The sequence below is a fragment of the Apodemus sylvaticus genome, chromosome 8, assembly GCF_947179515.1.
Source record: "Apodemus sylvaticus chromosome 8, mApoSyl1.1, whole genome shotgun sequence".
Lineage (NCBI taxonomy): Eukaryota > Metazoa > Chordata > Mammalia > Rodentia > Muridae > Apodemus > Apodemus sylvaticus.
Genome location: NC_067479.1, coordinates 68,142,222 through 68,162,165, shown reverse-complemented (window position 1 = coordinate 68,162,165; position 19,944 = coordinate 68,142,222). Strand labels below are relative to the sequence as shown.

At 41.3% G+C, this 19,944-nt stretch overlaps 1 protein-coding gene and 1 long non-coding RNA gene across 8 annotated transcripts in view; one reads left to right on the top strand and one right to left on the bottom strand.

The window, feature by feature from the left end:
* Nucleotides 1-19,944, bottom strand: part of LOC127691458 (PHD finger protein 11-like) — a 156,564-nt gene that overhangs the window by 51,806 nt on the left and 84,814 nt on the right. For 2 of the 7 annotated variants that reach the window (XR_007979277.1, XR_007979278.1), the window contains 5 exons: nt 19,622-19,689; nt 18,793-18,856; nt 18,138-18,263; nt 16,795-16,866; nt 14,707-14,969 (listed from right to left, as the gene is read on the bottom strand). Coding sequence is in view for 4 of the 7 variants with exons in the window: in XM_052191308.1 (XP_052047268.1) it covers nt 14,648-14,650; nt 14,815-14,868 (57 nt within the window). In the remaining 3 variants the exon portion in view is untranslated. Of the gene's footprint in view, nt 1-14,337; nt 14,651-14,706; nt 14,970-16,794; nt 16,867-18,137; nt 18,264-18,792; nt 18,857-19,621; nt 19,690-19,944 lie in introns of those variants that run through there. The other 5 variants (XM_052191309.1, XM_052191305.1, XM_052191308.1 and 2 more) reach the window with 4 other exon arrangements.
* Nucleotides 1-19,944, top strand: part of LOC127691462 (uncharacterized) — a 98,914-nt gene that overhangs the window by 20,964 nt on the left and 58,006 nt on the right. Inside the window, exon 2 of the long non-coding RNA XR_007979279.1 lies at nt 14,678-14,868. This is a non-coding gene — a long non-coding RNA (uncharacterized LOC127691462). The remainder of the gene's footprint in view (nt 1-14,677; nt 14,869-19,944) is intronic.

The window sequence follows — 19,944 nt, the reverse complement described above, 5'->3', positions numbered from 1 at the left end:
CAAAAAAAGCACAAATTACAGCTGCAAATCCACTCCCACAGACAGTTCACCTGACAAAAGCAAACTGAGTTCCTGATACAGCTGAAGATACACTTTTCTGTTACTGCGCAACTAGAGCGAGTATATGAGTGTTTGTGCATATGAGTGTTTGTGTGTGTGTGTGTGTGTGTGTGTGTGTGTGTGTGTGTGTGTGTGTAAGTGAAAGAAGTGAACTCTTTAGTCTTTGAGTATTATTTAATGCAATCATTCATTTTTCTTGATTTTGTTTTTTAATTTATTTATTCACTTTATAACCCAATATCAGCCCTTTCTCTCCTCCCAGTACCCCTCAAGTAAGCTCTCCCCCCATTCCATCTTCCCCTTCTCTTTTAATGTCCCTCAACTGAGGAATGGCTAAAGAAAATCTGGTTCATTTACACAATGGAATACTACTCAGCCATTTAAAAACAAGGACAACATGAATTTTGCATGCAAATGGATGGAACTAGAAAATATCATTCTGAGTGAGGTAACCCAAACCTAAAAGGACTTGCATATTATGTAATCGCTGATAAATGTACATTAGCCATAAGTACAGAATAACCATGCTATAATAAAGAGACCCCAAGTGGGGCTTCCAGGCAGCCAGCGGGAGCCTTCAGGGGCCTGCTTTGGGATCTGAACAGCCTGGGACTCAGCGCTTGGTCTCCAGGAAGTGCAGGAGACCTGGTGTGCACCCAGAGGCAGTCTGGGAGCTCACAGCACAGCTTGTTCTGTGGCACGGAGCTTAGGCTTTGGTCCTGAGGCCTCTGGCGGTAGCCCTCAGGCCTCTCCACTTCCGGATCCAGATCAGCCTGAGCAGCAGCACCTCATCTCCAGGTCCTGAAAGAGGCAAGTGGGGCTTCCCGGTGGCCAGCGGGGAGAGGTCTGTGTGCTCCAGTGAATCCAGCGGGCCCCAGCAGGAGCCTTCAGGTGTCTGCTTCGGGGTCTGAACAGCCTGGACAACAACACCCTGTCTCCAGGCAGTCCAGGAGGTAAGCTGTGCACCAGAGGCCACCTGGAAAGGGGCAGCTTGCACTGGTGAGTCCAGCATTGACAACACAAACTAACACCAGTGAGAACTAGATGGCAAAAGGCAGACACAGGAACGTCACTAACAGAAATCAAGGCAACATGGCAACATCTGAACCCAATTCTCCTTTACCAGCATGTCCTGGATACCCCATCACACCAGTAAAACAAGATTTGGATTTAAAATCACTGGTCATGATGCTGGTACAGGAACACATGAAGGACATACTTAAAGAAATTCAGGAGAAAATGGATCAAAAGTTAGAAGCCCTTGCAAGAGAAACACAAAAATCATTGAAAGAAATCCAGGAGAATACAAAAGCCAATAATGAGGAAACACAAAAAACACTTAAAGAAATACAGGAGAACTTTGGTCAACAGGCTGAGGTCATGAAAGACGAAACACAAAAATCTCTTAAAGAATTACAGGAAAGCACAAACAAGCAAGTGAAGGAGCTAAGCAAAACCATCCAGGATTTAAATCAGTAGTAGAAACAACTAAGAAAACTCAAAGGGAGACAACTTTGGAGATAGAAAGTCTTGGGAAGAAATCAGTGGACATAGATGCAAATATCAACAACAGAATACAAGAGATAGAAGAAAGAATCTCAGATGCTGAAGATACCATAGAAACCATGGACTCAACAGTTTAAAAAAATGCAAAAAGCAAAAAGCTTGTAACCCAAAATATCCAGGAAATCCAGGACACAATGAGAAGACCAAACCTAAGGATTATAGGCATAGATGAGAGTGAAGATTTACAACTTAAAGGGCCAGCAAATATCTTCAATAAAATTATGGAAGAAAACTTCCCTAACCTAAAGAGAGAGATGCCCATGAATATACAAGAAGCCTACAGAACTCCAAACAGACTGGACCAGAACAGAAATACTTCCCGTCACATAATAATCAAAACACCAATGTACTAAACAAAGAAAGAATATTAAAGGCAGTAAGAGAAAAAGGCCAAGTAACATATAAAGGAAGACCTATCAGAATCACAGCAGACTTTTCACCTGAGACTATGAAGGCTAGAAGATCCTGGGCTGATCTCATGCAGACTCTAAGAGAACACAAATGCCAGCCAAAACTACTATATCCAGCAAAACTCTCAATCACCATAGATGGAGAAACTAAGATATTCCATGACAAAACCAAGTTTACCCAATATCTATCCACAAACCCAGCCCTACAAAGGATAATAGGAGGAAAACACCAATACAAGGAGGGAAACTTCACCCTGGAAAAAGCAAGATAGTAACCTTTCATCAAACCCAAAAGAAGTTAACCAATTAAAATTAAAAAATAACTTCAAAAATGACAGGAAGTAACAATCACTATTCCTTAATATCTCTTAACATCAATGGACTCAATGCCCCAATAAAAAGACATAGACTAACTGACTGGATACTTAAACAGGACCCTACATCTTGCTGCTTACAGGAAACACACCTAAGGGTCAAAGACAAACACTACCTTAGAGTAAAAGGCTGGAAGACAATTCTACAAGCAAATGGTCTCAGGAAACAAGCTGGAGTAGCCATTTTAATATCAGATAAAATTGACTTTCAACCCAAAGTCATCAAAAGAGACTCTGAGGGACACTTCTTGCTGGTCAAAGGAAAAATACAACAAGAAGAACTCTCAATCCTGAACATCTACGCTCCAAATGCAAGGGCACCCTCTTTCGTAAAAGAAACTTTATTAAAGCTCAAAGCACACATTGCACCTAACACAATAATTGTGGGTGACTTCAACACTGCACTTTCCTCAATGGACCGATCAGGAAAACAGAAACTAAACAGGGACACAATGAAACTAATTGAAGCTTTGGACCAATTAGATTTAACAGATACATATAGAACAGTCTATCCTAAAGCAAAAGAATATAACTTTTCCTCAGCACCTCATGGTACCTTCTCCAAAATCGACCATATAATTGGTCACAAGACAGACCTCAACAAATATAAGAAGATCGAACTAATCCCATGCCTCCTATCAGATCACTATGGAGTAAAAGTGGTCTTCAATAGCAACAAAAACAACAGAAAACCCACATACACGTGGAAATTGAACAATATTCTACTCAATGATATCTTGGTCAAGGAAGAAATAAAGAAAGAAATTAAAGACTTTTTAGAACACAATGAAAATGAAGACACAACATACCCAAATCTATGGGACACAATGAAAGCAGTGCTAAGAGGAAAACTCATAGCCCTGAGTGCCTCCAAAAAGAAAATGGAGAGAGCATACACTACCAGCTTAATGACACACCTGAAAGCCCTGGAACAAAAAGAAGCTATTTCACCCAGGAGGAGTAGAAGGCAGGAAATCATCAAACTCAGGGCTGAAATCAATCAAGTAGAAACAAAGAGAACCATACAAAGAATCAACAAATCCAGGAGTTGGTTCTTTGAGAAAATCAACAAGATAGATAAACCCTTAGCCAGACTGACCAAAGGGCTCAGAGAAAGTATCCAAATTAACAAACTTAGAACTGAAAAGGGAGATATAACAACGGAAACTGAGGAAATCCAAAAAATCATCAGATCGTACTACAAGAGCCTGTACTCAACACAACTGGAGAACCTGGAGGAAATGGACAATTTCCTTGACAGATATCAAATACCAAAATTAAATCAGGACCAAATAGATCATCTAAACAGTCCCATAATGCCTAAAGAAATTGAAGGAGTCGTAGAAAGTCTTCCAACCAAAAAAAGCACAGGACCAGATGGTTTCAGTGCAGAATTCTATCAGACCTTCAAAGAAGAGTTAACACCAATACTCTTCAAATTATTCCACAAAATAGAAACAGAAGGAACACTACCCAATTCCTTCTATGAAGCCACAATTACGCTGATACCAAAACCACACAAAGATCCAACAAAGAAAGAGAACTTCAGACCAATTTCCCTTATGAACATCGATGCAAAAATACTCAATAAAATTCTTGCCAACCGAATCCAAGAATACATCAAAACGATCATCCACCATGATCAAGTAGGCTTTATCCCGGGAATGCAGGGTTGGTTCAATATATGGAAATCCATCAATGAAATCCACTACATAAACAAACTCAAAGAAAAAAAACCACATGGTCATTTCATTGGATGGTGAAAAAGCATTTCACAAAATTCAGCATCCTTTCATGCTTAAAGTCTTGGAAAGAACAGGAATTCAAGGCCCATACCTAAACATAGTAAAAGCAATATACAGCAAACCGGTAGCCAGCATCAAACTAAATGGAGAGAAACTTGAAGCAATCCCACTAAAATCAGGGACTAGACAGGGCTGCCCCCTTTCTCCTTATCTTTTCAATATCGTACTTGAGGTACTAGCTCGGGCAATTCGACAACATAAGGAGGTCAAAGGGATACAAATTGGAAAGGAAGAAGTCAAACTATCATTATTTGCAGATGACATGATAGTCTACCTAAGTGACCCAAAAAACTCCACTAGAGAACTCCTACAGCTGATAAACAACTTCAGCAAAGTGTCAGATTATAAAATCAACTCAAGCAAATCAGTGGCCTTCCAATACTCAAAGGATAAGCAGGCTGAGAAAGAAATTAGGGAAATGACCCCCTTCACAATAGTCACAAACAGTATAAAGTATCTTGGGGTGACTCTTACCAAACATGTGAAAGATCTGTATGACAAGAACTTCAAGACTCTGAAGAAGGAAATGGAAGAAGACCTCAAAAAATGGGAAAACCTCCCATGCTCATGGATCGGTAGAATCAATATAGTTAAAATGGTCATTTTGCCAAAAGTAATCTACAGATTCAATGCAATACCCATCAAAATCCCAACTCAATTCTTCACAGAGTTAGAAAGAGCAATTATCAAATTCATCTGGAATAACAAAAAACCCAGGATAGCTAAAACTATTCTCAGCAACAAAAGAAAGTCTGGGGGAATCAGTATCCCTGACCTCAAGCAATACTACAGAGCAATAGTGTTAAAAACTGCATGGTATTGGTACAGTGACAGGCTGGAGGATCAATGGAACAGGATTGAAGATCCAGAAATGAACCCACACACCTATGGCCACTTGATCCTCGACAAAGAGGCTGAAAACATCCAATGGAAAAAAGATAGCCTTTTCAACAAATGGTGCTGGTTCAACTGGAGGTCAGCATGCAGAATGCGAATTGATCCATCCTTGTCTCCTTGTACTAAGCTCAAATCCAAATGGATCAAGGACCTCCACATAAAGCCAGACACTCTGAAGCTAATAGAAAAGAAACTGGGGAAGACCCTTGAGGACATCGGTACAGGGAGAAAGTTTCTGAACAGAACACCAATAGCATGTGCTCTAAGAGCAAGAATTGTCAAAGGGGACCTTATGAAATTACAAAGTTTCTGTAAGGCAAAGGACACCATCAAGAGGACAAATCGGCAACCAACAAATTGGGAAAAGATCTTCACCAATCCTACATCAGATAGAGGGCTAATTTCCAATATATATAAAGAACTCAAGAAGGTAGACTCCAGAAAACCAAACAACCCTATTAAAAAATGGGGTACAGAGTTAAACAAAGAATTCTCACCTGAAGAACTTTGGATGGCGGAGAAGCATCTTAAAAAATGCTCAACTTCATTAGTCATTAGGGAAATGCAAATCAAAACAACCCTGAGATTTCACCTTACACCAGTCAGAATGGCTAAGATTAAAAATGCAGGAGATAGCAGGTGTTGGAGAGGGTGTGGAGAAAGAGGAACACTCCTCCACTGCTGGTGGGGTTGCAAATTGGTACAACCACTCTGGAAATCAGTCTGGCGGTTCCTCCGAAAACTGGGCACCTCACTTCCAGAAGATCCTGCTATACCACTCCTGGGCATATACCCAGAGGATTCCCCACCATGTAATAAGGATACATGCTCTACTATGTTCATAGCAGCCCTATTTATAATTGCCAGATGCTGGAAAGAACCCAGGTATCCCTCAACAGAAGAGTGGATGCAAAAAATGTGGTACATCTACACAATGGAGTACTATTCAGCCATTAGAAACAATGAATTCATGAAATTCTTAGGCAAATGGATGGAGCTAGAGAACATCATACTAAGTGAGGTAACCCAGACGCAAATGGTGAATCATGGTATACACTCACTAATAAGTGGATATTAACCTAGAAACCTGGAATACCCAAAACATAATCCACACATCAAATGAGGTACAACAAGAAAGGAAGAGTGGCCCCTTGTTCTGGAAAGACTCAATGAAGCAGTATTCAGCAAAACCAGAACAGGGAAGTGGGAAGGGGTGGGTGGGAGGACAGGGGGAGAGAAGGGGGCTTACGGGGCCTTCTGGGAGAGGGGGGGCTAGGAAAGGGGAAATCATTTGAAATGTAAATTAAAAAATATGTCGAATAAAAAAAATCAGACATTTAAAAAAAAAGAGACCCCCAAAAGACAAAATTTCTGAGAATCTTTCTCATAAGAGGAAACAAAATAGAGATCTGAGATTGATTTTGACTTTATTCATAGAAAAATAGAACAATTCTTCAAATTAATGCTTTCTTCTGATATAATAATGGAAGCTATAGAAGTCACATTTCTTAAAAGAACCCAGACTGTATCCTTGAACTTATTAGTTCGATGACTGATAAATATTGGTGCCTGAGCCACCAATCAGGCAGCATACACCTGCTGATGTGAGCCCCCCAACATATATAGCAGAGGTCTGGCCTCATTGAGAGAAGCACCCAACCCTTGAGAGACTTGAGGACCCAGGAATTGGGGAGGTCTGGTGGTGCTGGGGAGGATGTGGGTAATATCTTCTTGGTGGTGGGGTAGGATTGGGGAATATCCTCTTGGAGATGGGGGCAGGAGGTGTGGGATGTGGAACAGTTGGAGGGTGGATAAAGCCTGGACTGTAAAAATGATTTAAGAATAATAAAAATGAATGAGTATATAAATAAATAAAAGAATATAGTACTATATAGTCTGAAAAAGGGAGGCAGTTGATATTTTGATAGGACAAAGATTAATTTGTGAATTTAAGTGAAACAATAAGTCAGCCACAAAACAAGTAGAATGGGATCCAGCTCCTGGAAGGAGAAAAAGAGTGGAGGCCAAGAGCTGGGAGAGGACATAGATGTTAAATGTGAGGTTCTGGTTTGCAAGGTGAAGTGGTTTGGGATTAACAAAAATTTTGGCTATATTTTATGCTACTGAACTATACATTTTTAAAAGGGTTGATATGGAGAAAGAACAAACAAAAAGGGGTGAGATGTTAAATTTTGTTACATGAGTTGTGTCACAATTTTTAAAAAGTAGCAATGTTAGAAGGAGGAATGCATACAGAAAATGTGGTATATTTACACAATGGAATACTACTCAGCAATTAGAAACAATGAATTCACAAAATTTTTAGGCAAATGGTTTGATCTGGAAAATATCATCCTAAGTGAGGTAACCCAATCACAAAAGAATACACATGGAATGCAATCTCTGATAAGTGGATATTAATTAGCCCAGAAGCCCTGAATATCCAAGGCACAAATTGCATAACAAATGACTCCCATGAAGAAGTATGGAGAGGGTCCTGATCCTGGAAAGGATTGATCTAGCATGGGAAGGGAATATAAGGACAGAGAAAAAGGAGGGAGGTGATTGGAGAAGGGATGGAGAGAAGAAGGTTTATGGGATATATGGGGAGGGGGTATCAGGAAAGGGGAAATCATTTGGAATGTAAACAAAGAATATAGAAAATAAAATATTAAAAAAAATTAAAAAAAGAATAAAAGTAAGGTACCACTCTAAATGTATCAACTAGTTCTCAACTCCCTCATGAAACAACAGATCTTATTTCTGTTAGAAGAGGACTGTTGAACCATCAGATGGAAAATGCTTGTGAGACATACTGGTTCTTAGGGGAAAGTGGAGATTGTGTTAACAACCAAGGATATAATGGAATGTGTAATTTTTTAGATTTTTATTTTTATTTTATTAAACTAATAACATTTATTTTAAAATATACAACTCAATAGTGACATTATTTAAATCATTAAAATAATTTATAATAGATAAATGCCTCTTAAATATATATGATATCTTCTGAAGCTAAAAGTAATATGCACTCAACCAGTTTTTAAAATCTATTTGGAACATTAAATATGATAGAAGTAGAGAAAAATCTCTTATGAAGTCCTCTATTGTTGCAGAAAGTATTAAAATATGAACCTACACATTCCTGCTGTATATTGCTTTTACTAAGTTTAGGTATGTGCCTTGAATTCCTGACCTTTCCAAGACTTTTAACATGAAGGAATGCTGAATTTTGTCAAATGTTTTTCAGCATCTAATGAAATAACCATGTGTTTTTTTTTCTTTGAGTTTCTTTATGTAGTGGATTACATTGATGGATTTCTGTGTATTGAACCATCCGTGCATCCCTGGGATGAAGCCTACTTGATCGTGGTGAATGATCTTTTTGATGTGTTCTTGGATTCAGTTGGCAAGAATTTTATTGTGTATTTTTGCACCTATATTCATAAGTGAAATTGGTCTGAAGTTCTCTTTGTTGGATCTTTGTGTGGTTTTAGTATCAGCGTAATTGTGGCTTCATAGAATGAATTAGGTAGTGTTCCTTCCGTTTCTATTTTGTGGAACATTTTGAAGAGTATTAGTATTAGGTGGTCTTTGAAGGTCTGATACAATTCTGCACTAAAACCATCTTGTCCTGGGCTTGCTTTGGTTGGGAGACTTTCAATGACTGCTCCTATTTCTTTAGGGGTTATGGCACAGTTTAGATGGTCTGTCTGATCCTGATTTAACTTTGGTATTTGGTATCTGTCTAGGAAATAGACCATTTCATTCAGATTTTCCAGTTGTGTTGAGTATAGGCTTTTGTAGTAGCATCTGATAATTTCTTTTGAATTTCCTTAGTTTCTGTTGTTATACCTCCCTTTTCATTTCTGATTTTGTTAATTTGGATACTGTCTCTGTGCCCTCTGGTTAGTCTGGCTAAAAGTTTATCTTGATGATTTTCTCAAAGAACCAGCTCCTGGTTTGGTTGATTCATTGTATAGTTCTTTTTGTCTCTACTTGTTTGATTTCAGTTGTGAGTTTGATTATTTCCTGCAGTCTACTCCTCTTGGGTGTATCAGCTTCTTTTTGTTCTAGAGCTTTCAGGTGTGCCGTTAAGCTGCTAGTGTATGCGCTCTCCAGTTTTTTGGAGGCACTCAGTTCTATGAGTTTTCCTCTTAGCACTGCATTTATTGTGTCACATAAGTTTGGTTATCTTGTGCCTTCATTTTTGTTAAATTCTAAAAAGTCTTTGCTTTCTTTCCTTTACCAAGGTATCATTGAGTAGAACACTGTTCACCTTCCATGTGTATGTGGGCTTTCTGTTGTTCTTGTTTCTATTGTGATACATAAGTGATCCTTAATCCATAGTGATCTGATAGGAGGCATGGGATTATTTCAGTCTTCTTAAATCTGTTGAGGTCTGTTTTGTGACCAATTATTGGTCAATTTTGGAAAAGGTACCACGAGGGCTAAGAAGAAGGTATAGTATTTTGATTTAGGATGAAATGTTTTATAATTATCTGTTAACTCCATTTGGTCCATAACTTCTGTAAGTTTCACTGTGTCTCTGTTTAGTTTGTTTCCCTGATCTGTCCATTGATGAAAATGGGGTGTTCAAGTCCCCCACAATTATTTTGTGAGGTGCAATGTGTGCTGATTTTTAGTAAAGTTTCTTTTATGAATGTGGATGCCCTTGCATTTAGAGCATAGATGTTCAGAATTGAGAGTTCTTCTTGGTAGTTTTTCCTTTGGTGAGTATGAAATGTCCTTCCTTATCTCTTTTGATGACTTTTGGTTGAAAGCCAATTAATTTTATTTGATATTAGAATAGTGACTCCAGCTTGTTTCCTGGGACCATTTGCTTGGAAAATTGTTTTCCAGCCTTTTACTCTGAGGTAGTGTTTGTCTTTGACACTGAGGTGTGTTTCATGTATGCAGCAAAATGCTGGGTCCTGTTTACATATCCAGTCTGTTATTATATGTCTTTTTATTGGGGAATTGAGTCCATTGATGTTGAGATATTAAGGAATAGTGATTATTGCCTCCTGTTATTTTTGATGTTATTTTTATGTTTGTGTGGTTATCTTCCTTTAGGTTTGTTGAAAGAAGATTACTTTATTGTTTTTTCTAGGGTATAGTTTCCCTCCTTGTGTTGGCATTTCCCATCTATTATTCTTTTTAGGAATGGATTTGTGGAAAGATATTGAGTAAATTTGGTTTTCTCATGGAATATCTTGGTTTCTCCCTCTATGGTAATTGAGAGTTTTGCTGGGTATAGTAGTCTTGGCTGACATTTGTGTTCTCTTAGGGTCTCTATGAGATCTGCCCAGTATCTTCTAGTTTCATGGTCTCTGGTGAGAAGTCTGGTGTAATTCTGATAGGTCTGCCTTTATATGTTACTTGACCTTTTTCCCTTACTGCTTTTAATATTCTTGGTTTAGTACATCTGGTGTTTTGAATATTATGTGATGGGAGGAATTTATTTTTGGTGCAGCCTATTTGAAATTCTTTAGGTTTATTTTTTGTTCATGGGCATCTCTCTCTCTCTCTCTCTTTTTTTTTTTTTGGTTAGGGAAGTTTTCTTCTGTAATTTTGTTGAAGATATTTACTGGCCCTTTAAGTTGGAAATCTTTGCTCTCTTTGAGGGAGTTATTTATGTCCTTCTTGAAGTCCTCTATCAGCATCATGATATGTGATTTTTAAATCCAGCTCTTGCTTTTCCAGTGTGTTGGGGTATCCAGGATTTGCTATTGTGTGAGAACTCGGTTTATATGGTGCCATGTTGCCTTGGTTTCTGTTGATAATGTTCTTGCATTTGCCTTTCACCAACTGGTTATCTCTGGTGTTAATTGGTCCCGCTGTCTCTGGCTGGAGCCTGTCCCTCCTGTGGGCCTAGAAGCCTGTCTCAACACCACTGGGAGACCAGCTCTCCCCTAGCACAGAAGACTGTGGAGCAGCCCAGCTCCGGATTCAGATGGAGCCTGGAAGTACCCTGTCCCAGCTGTTTTGCCACTCCCATGTTCCCTGCACTCCTGGCCATACCCTCCTGCACAGTCACAGGAGAGAAAATGGAGGTCTCACCACTAAACCTGGGAGTCAAAGCACTCCCTGGAGAACAGTTCTCCCCTGGCAAGATCAGTCCACAGAAGGCTGTAGAGCAGCCCATCTCCTGGGTGCAGATGAAGCCTGGAAGGACCCTGTCCCAACTGTTCTGTCACTCCTGTGTTCCTTGTGCTCCTGGCCATACCTGCCTGCATAGTCACCAGAGAAAAAATGAGACTCCTGATCTCTTACCTAGGTTTTCTCTCTCCAGGATTGTCTCCCTTTGTGATTTCTTCATTGTTTCTATTTACATTTTTTAGATCTTGGATGGTTGTGTTCAATTCCCTCACCTGTTTGGTTGTGTTTTCCTGCAATTCTTTTTTTTTTAAGTTTTATTTATTTAATGTGTATGAGTATATTGTAGCTGTCTTCAGACACTCCAGAAGGTAGAATTCAATCCCATTACAGATGGTTGCAAGTCAACATGTGGTTTCTGGGAATTAAACTCAGGACCTCTGGAAGAGCAGTCAGTGCTCTTAACCACTGAGCCATCTTTCCAGCCCTTTCCTGTAATTCTTTAAGGGATTTTTTGTATTTCCTCTTTAAGGGCTTCTACCTGTTGACCCAGGTTCTCCTGAATTTCTTGGAGGGAGTTATTGATATCCCTCTTAAAGTCCTCTATCATCATAACGAGATGTGATTTTGAATCAGAGTCTTGCTTTTCTCGTGTGTTGGGGTATCTAGGCTGGCTGTGGTGGGAGGACTGGGTTCTGATGATGCCCTGCAGCCTTGGTTTCTGTTGCTTATGTCCCTGCCTTTGCTTTTTGCCACCTAAATATCTCTGGTGTTAGCTGGTCTTGTTGTCTCTGACTGTGGCTTGTCCCTCCTGCAAGCCTGTATGTTATTACTCCTGGGAGACCATTTCTCTCTGGGATGAATTTGGTTATGGAGAGCTGTGGCATGGGGTCAGCTCCCTGGTGCACAAGGAAACCAGAAGGATCCTGTCTTTGGCTCTTTCTTGGTTCCTGTGTCCTGATGGCTCTGGGCAGGTCCCTCTTGGGCCGGGAATCTGAGCAGAAATGGTGGGCTTACCTCTGCTTACAGGTGATTCAGAACGACTGAGAGACCAGCTCTCTCCTGACAGGATTTGTATATGGAGCACTGTGGCACAGGATCAGCTCTGGGTGCAGATGGAAACCAGAAGGATTTTGTCTCAAGCTGCTCCTCAGTTCCTGTGTCCTGAGGGCTGGGGAGGAGGGGAGTTGCTTGGAGCAAAAATGGTGGTCTTACCTGTGCTCACAGGTGTGTCCTCACTCTTGGCAGAGCAGCTCTCTTCAAGCAGTATTTGGTTAAGGAGAGTTGTGGCACAGGATCAGCTCAGGGTACAAACAGAACCTGGAAGCCTTTCCAGTCGTTTTCCCAGAGACTGTCTAATCATTTTCAAGTCATTCAAGACTTCAACTTTTGAAATAAATGTTTTCCACTCCGAGGCTGTGGTGAAGACTGTGATCTCAAACTTGTGATCTCCTACTTGGGCTCACCGTCGGCCATCATCTTGAGGATTGGACTGTCAGCAATATGTAACTTTTTTTTTTTTTTGGATTTGGTTTTTTGAGACAGGGTTTCTCTGTATAGCCCTGGCTGTCCTGGAACTCACTCTGTAGACCAGGCTGGCCTCGAACTCAGAAATCTGCCTGCCTCTGCTTCCTAGAATGTTGGGATTACAGGCATGCACCACCACTGCCCAGCAATATGTAATATTTTTAACATGAACTTTGTACACGGGGGTGTGCATATGCCATGGCATCCTTGTAGAGGTCAGAGGGCAACTGGTAAAAGTCAGCTCAGCTGCCTGGGTTCTGGTATTAAGATGAGGGGTGTGATTATCCGGCTCATTTCTCAGTAATAACGAAGCAGCTTTCTTGTAGCAGTGTCCCCAGTATACGCCGACATTGTGAACACCAAACAACTGGAGCTTTTGTGCCATAGAGTTTAGTGAGACGAACAGACTCCAGGTGAATGTGAAGCAGCAGAGGAAGCACTGACATAAATGTGTCCCAGCTGGTTGTGATGGGTGCTCGGATGACAGCCATTCCAGTTAATCCCCCGTGAGGTGGTTCAGGCTGCCCTTGGTAACCGCAGTATTACCCCAGGAATGATTTCTTCACAAGAGTGTGTGAGCACGCATTACAAACCTGACACCATGCTGGGACACAGCTCAAGCCATTCAGACAGGTGCCATACTGTGGCCCAGAGGATCATGGGAGGAAATGAGAAACGTGGATGTGAGAAGGTCAAGGGTCAGGGGCAGTGTGGCACACAGATCTGATGCCTACTGTCAGGTAGGGAAAGTCTTAGTGTTCCACAGTCCCTGATCCCAATGGTGCTCTATTCAAAGAGCCCAGTTCTAAATGCTGGAGTTGGTCTTGAAGATGATTGTGGGGTGGTGAGCTGTCATAAGTAGCCTGGTTCCTGGTGGAATCCAGGTGACCCAGCTGGTGGCTGTCACATGCAAGGGACATCAGGCATTTGGCCATGCCCATTGGGCCCCTGGGTCCTGTCACACACACCACTTAGAGTTTCAGTCACATAAACACCAAGTCCTCACACATGCAGATAAGGTATCTCCAAGCTCTCAGACAAACCCAAGAGAAGTCCCTGCTGTCAGACACCAACCCACCAAATCTGTATATAAGAATCCTATCTAGAAGGAATAAAGGTGTGTGAGAACTACTTCATCATGTGAGAGCTTCAGTCGTAAGAGTAGTAATACTGCCGCTTGTGAAGAGGTCTGTTCTCCCAAAACAGCACCTGAAGTTCCGCTGCACTCCTCACTGGGTATCCGGCCTCTCATTGGCCCAACCTGGCCTGACTCAGTGCAGGGTGACCAGGAGTAGCTGAGACAGCAATGGTGGAGCCAGCAGCAGCAGCGAAGGAGGTGGAGATGACTCCCCCTTCTTGTTTTCACTCTCTCCTCTTTCCTTGAATCCTCCCACCCAGCTGGTTAGAGATCTCTGTGGAAAGCCTCTGGTACACAGGCCCACAGATGATGCATGCCCTTGTAATCACTGTGGCCAAAAGACACTTCAAAAAAGGCTCCAGTGAAGACACACAAAATTGGTAAACACAGAACAGTGCATTGTGTCTTGTTACAGCTGAGGGCTGCTGGGGACTGTATTAAAGAAACTGTCGACTCTTCAGTGGTTTTGACAGCATTTATTACATGTGCTAAACACTGGGAATGCGGTAATGAGCAGAAACCCATGGTCACAGCGAGCAATGCACAGGAGTGAGTCTGCTCTACTGTGATGGAGTTATTAATACTGAGAGGAGACCGTGATGAGACCTTCTGCAGGAGCAGAGGAAGCAAGAGAAAGCTCTAAGATGCCACAAAAGGATGAGCACAGGCTCTGGGGTTGCTGCCTTGACTGGGGTGTGTAGGGTGGGGAGGAAGACTTCCTCGATCCTTGGAGAACATGGAGGCCTGATCCAGTTCACTGAAGAACAGCTTTTACTGTCAGGGGAAATCAGGAAAAGTGAGGTGAGAAGAGACAAGAAACACCCAGTCAGGTTCTGAGCATGGATGAGCTGCAGCAGGGCAGAGTGGGAGGGACTGTGGGTCTGTCACAGGCTGTCTCCTGAGCCTGCTTGCACTTCAGGAGACCCCTGGCATCTGACCTGGTGGTCCTCAGGAGATAGTGAGGATCCTGAAGCAGAGCTTGAGTAGTCCAGGTCTCCTTTGTCTTGAAATGAGGACAAGCTTTGTTGTAAGTCTGCAAGTGCCTCCAGCTGCCTCTGCCTTTCTTCAGATTCACACACGTTGCTCTTGATTACTTTAAAAGACAGAAAGTGGCTTCAGTGTAAGCAGGGGGTTCATTAGAAGAGTGTACAGTCTCTAGGCTGGATCAGTTCAAATATATACCTTATAGTAACTGGGCCTCAAATGAGAAGACAGTGCTCTGAGGAGACAGTCTGTCCCCATCTTTGCTGCCTTTCCTGTCTCATGATGGAACCAGCATGTGTCACATGACTTTGATACCTTCATGATATAACAAGGTTACACAGTGTTCATTCATTCAGAGGCTATAGAATGTGGCTGGCCTTCCAGTGACAACTCTTCCATGAGCACGTCTCTGGCTCTAGGGACATTTGGTACAGCTCAGCCTTAGGTGAGATTTAGGAACAGAAAATGTTGACTGTAGAAACCTCCCAAGGTCATTTGAGTTGGGTTTAGAATTGTCAGGATTGGATCTTTAATTTCTTAGTTGTCAGAATGGCTGCATACCTGCAGTTGGCTTCAAATGCTGGGCTGAACTGTTCAGAACAGAATGGCACTATAATGTTAGCAACTTGAGGTACCTCATATGCAGTGTGACATTTTTCCAGACACATAACTTTCATGCTCAGTGACACATATACGTACCAAAGAAAATATCGTTTTCTGAAGGCTGGTATTTTAAAGTTAGTCTTATTCACAAACATTCTCAAGTAACTTTTAAAGCAACTTCTCTGCTGACTACTACTGATTATTACAGATTACAAATGAGAACAAGTATTAGAAAATCAAAATGAGAGAGCCTGGGCAAACTGAGTTGACGCAGACTGTCACAGAGGTAGGAAAACCTGCTGTCTAATTGTTTTACTGACAGGAACATACTAGAAAAGAACACTGTGGGGCAGTGTGTTCTGCAATAACAGTGGAGAAGCTACTCATCCCAATCCTCTGTGAACCTGTCCCACACCCATATCCAGAGGTGCAACACATGGAAGTGTTTAGTACTGAAAGAAGCCATAATAAACACAGGCTCCTTATGACTGCTCTGACAAGGTCTCACTGTGGCCTCCTGCCTCACCTTTCAACTGCTGGGATTACAGGTGTGCACCACAACACACAGCTAAACGCATCACTCTTTTGAAAGACAAGGTTTCCCTATTCCTGCCTGCATACTACCATTTAAAAGCAAAAATAAAACCAACCAAAAAAAAAAAAAGCTACTTTTTTTTCTTTTCCTGATTAATTCTTGAATTATAGTATTCAGTGCTTCAGGAGATGAGCTTTGAAGACAAACCTTAGGAAAACGACCAGACATCTTTTCAAGAGAGAGGTACGTGGGCCGTGGGATGGACCACTAATCCTTCCATCTTGCTGCCTTGGGGTGAGAGGCAGCAGAAAACCTCCTGAGCTCCACTCGGGCTGTGCCTGTCTACACAAGGGTCAGAATACTCTAGAGTAGAGTCAGAACCTTGGCTTGTTTCTGCCTTGTCAGTCATCTTTTCTGTATACAAATATTTTTATGTCTTACTGGAAAGAAGAACAGTATATTCCAACCATCTGCAAATAACTGCTGTTTCTATACAGTGGTCTATCTGTCTGTATGTCTGTTCTATGTTGGTCTGTCTGTCTCTCAATCTGTCTTACTGTCTATATTCCTGTTTATTTTTCTATTATCTATGTCTTTCTGTATATATACTACTATGGGGTCTTTTGCATGTTTTTTTTTTTCCTGTCCCTGACAGGCCGCTTTTATAATGGGCTTTTTTCATTTGACAAAAACTGTCTTTGAGAAAAATGTTCACTACCATCTGCCATTCTGATTGGAATGATTGGAATGATAAATGTCTCTAAAGCACATGTTCCTGAGTTTCTGAATCACCTACCTTCTTGGAATTTTCTTAATGTGTCTCCAAACAATCCACAGTCAAACAGTAAGGTCTCGATCCCTTCATAATCTAGAGAGAGAAGCAATTTTCTGTGTTAATTTTTATATGAAGAAATCACATGAGGAGAAGGAGAAAGTAACCCCAATAGGAAGAGAGCACATCAGGGGAGGGCAGCTCAGTGCAGACCCGGCAGGGACCCGGGCGAAGCATCAGCTCACTGTCTCTGTGCAGCTGAGCCTTCTGGGAGGGAACACCTGGGTTCCAGGGAGCCCCCCCAGGTGATTAGGAGGCACCCACAAATTTGAGAGTTCTTAGTCTTGAGAAAATTAGTAAATTAAAACAAAGGAGCTCCTTGAAATGTTTACTGCTAATATATCCTTTGGTTTTGTCATGACTACCATGTGTGTGCTGTGGGAGGGACACAAATAATATTTCAAAATAGCTTTACTTGTATGTGTGTGTGTGTGTGTGTGTGTGTGTGTGTGTGTGTGTGTGTGTGTTCTAGAGTCCACATGAGTGTCAGATTCCCAGGAAGTTGAGGTCCAGGCAGATGTAAGCTGCTAGACATGGAAGGAAGGAACTGAACTCAGGACCTCTTCAAGCATATGTGTTCTTCACCACCAAGCTATCCCCTTCACCCCTGTTATAATTTTCTTAAGACCCTGGATTTATTAAGGAATAGAATTTGAGGCACATCAGAGTTATAACCTTGCTGCTGAGTCACAGAACCCAAGTTGTGTGACTTACAACTGTCTATAATTCCGGCTCCAGGGGATCATACAGTTCTATTCTCTGAGGGCACTTAGACTCACACACACACACACACACACACACACACACACTTAAATATAATAAAAGTATACCTTAAAACAGCAGCTGCAGCTGGGACAATAAACTAACAGAACACAGTTTCCATGATTTCTCTACTCAATTGTGTGCACCCCTGACAAGGGGCTTCGTGGACTCAGAGCATTTTGGGAACTAACTACAGAATCTGTAACTTTCATATCTTCTTGATTGGTTAGCTTAAAGTCTTTGGACTATTTTTTATTTTGTGTATGAGTGTTTTGTGCCCATGTGCATATGGGTACCATGTGCATGCCTAGTAACTGGACAGGACAGAAGATGGTGTTGGGTTCCCCTCACACTGGAGGTATGGGGTGAGCCACGTGTAGATGCTGGGATCTGACCTTGAGTTCTCAGCAAGAGGAACAAGTGCTCTTGACCACTGAGCCATCTCCCCAGCCCAGGATGTGTGTTGCTAAAGAATGGGTTAAAGAGGGCGGGGAAAGCACGGAGAGCATGTTTTCTAGAATGCACTTACATCTAGTTTTCAGTACCTGACTCTGAGGCAGTCTCATCCATGAATCTTCCATGAATTGAATCCACTTTTTCTAGGATCTGTTCAAATAATTCAGTAAGAAGTCCTGCTTCCTGACATTTCTTAAGAAAAGAAACTTTGGCAGCTGCATCAAAGAACAAAGAACGCATCTTTAGGAGGAAATGGACAGCTATTTGAATCATGTGGTCACTTTACACTTTACCAGTTGATGGGTGAGCATACTTGTCTCATTTTTCTGTTGCTCAAATAGTAAATAGTCCAAAAAGGAAAATGTTTCTCTGCTTATAATAACTATATGAAGTGATGTGCTTTTGTAAAATTTACTTCGAATGCTTGAGATAACAGCCCCTCGTATTTGTCCCAGATTTGGCATAGTAAGGACATTGCCACCTGTCACTGTGAGGGGTAGCATACCACAGAACTGTGGCCTCAGGCCTTTTTAAATGTATCTTCTCACACTGAGAAGAAATGGGCCATTCCAGCTCCAATAATTTTGATACAGTAGAGTTGTAATGGATTGCATAGTTATAATAAGGATTTATGTACTTATTAAGTACATATCAGACGCCCACAAGAATAAAGGTCAAAGCATGACAGCATTTCTATAAATATTTGGAGGCCCCACGTTTGCACCGCCATCACCGAGAACAAACCTGTGCGGTCATCAGGCTCTTCCATCATGTGTCTTTTGGAGCTACTGAACTTCATCTTTTTTGGCTAGAAGAGAAAAACAAGATTATACTGACTTTTCATATTGACTTGGAATACCACACAAAATAAAAATGTTCTGTGACATAATCAAGTCGATTAATAAAATCTAACAAAAATGTATTAGATAAACTTTCTCTTTCAGTTTGGCCTTGATGAACTCCTGAATCCAAATGGTACTCTCAAATAGCTAGGACCTGTGGGATATGCTGTTTGTGGCCTGAAAAACATCTGCTGAACACAAGGGAGAAATTGTTGCCTGATAGTAATCAATGTATAGAAACTGATATAAAAACTGTTTCAAATCTCTCCAAAATCGTTTATATTTTATATCTACTAATCCAGAAATTTTCAGTTAGAAATTTGGCTAGGTGTGGAACAAGTAGCTGGGAAACACTTGGTTATGAACAAATGTTTGTCTGTACTCTCAGCCCGTTTAGGACTAAGTGTTGTGAAAGGACACATGTTTTCACGAGCATGGTTCAAGGAATGATTGGCAGAAGTTGAGAGAATGACGTCATCCCCTGAACCTCTAGCCTCTCACCACTCTTCAGTATGCTTCTACCATGTCAGAATGACCAGTACTTCCTAGTGCAACATTCTCCCCACGATGCCACCCTAAGTCTAGCTTCAGCTCCATGAGGAGAGAACACACACACGAAGGATGGTGTGCAAATGCCAACTCCTCCAATGACGTGAAAACTGTTCATCTCTGGCATTTAGAATTGTAAGTAAGGACATTATGTGAAGAATTAGGTCTCTAAGTCAAATTACCTCTGTGGGAGGGCCTGGTGAGAGGCGTTTCTTCCTTCCTCTCTTCTTTTTCATGCTTGGGCTATCAGCTAAAAGAGAAACCATTTAAAGGTTGGAATATGTAAAGCAAGGTTGCTGAGTACTTGTGATGCACACCTTTAATCCCAGCACTTAGGAGGAAGAAGCAGGTGGACCTTCTAGTTGAAAGCAGAGTAAGACCTGGAACAGCCAGGGCTGTCTCAAATGTGTCTGTCTGTGTGTCTTTGTGTGTATTTGTGTATTAATATATATATAAATATATATGTATATATGTTTATATACATATATACATGTGTATATATATA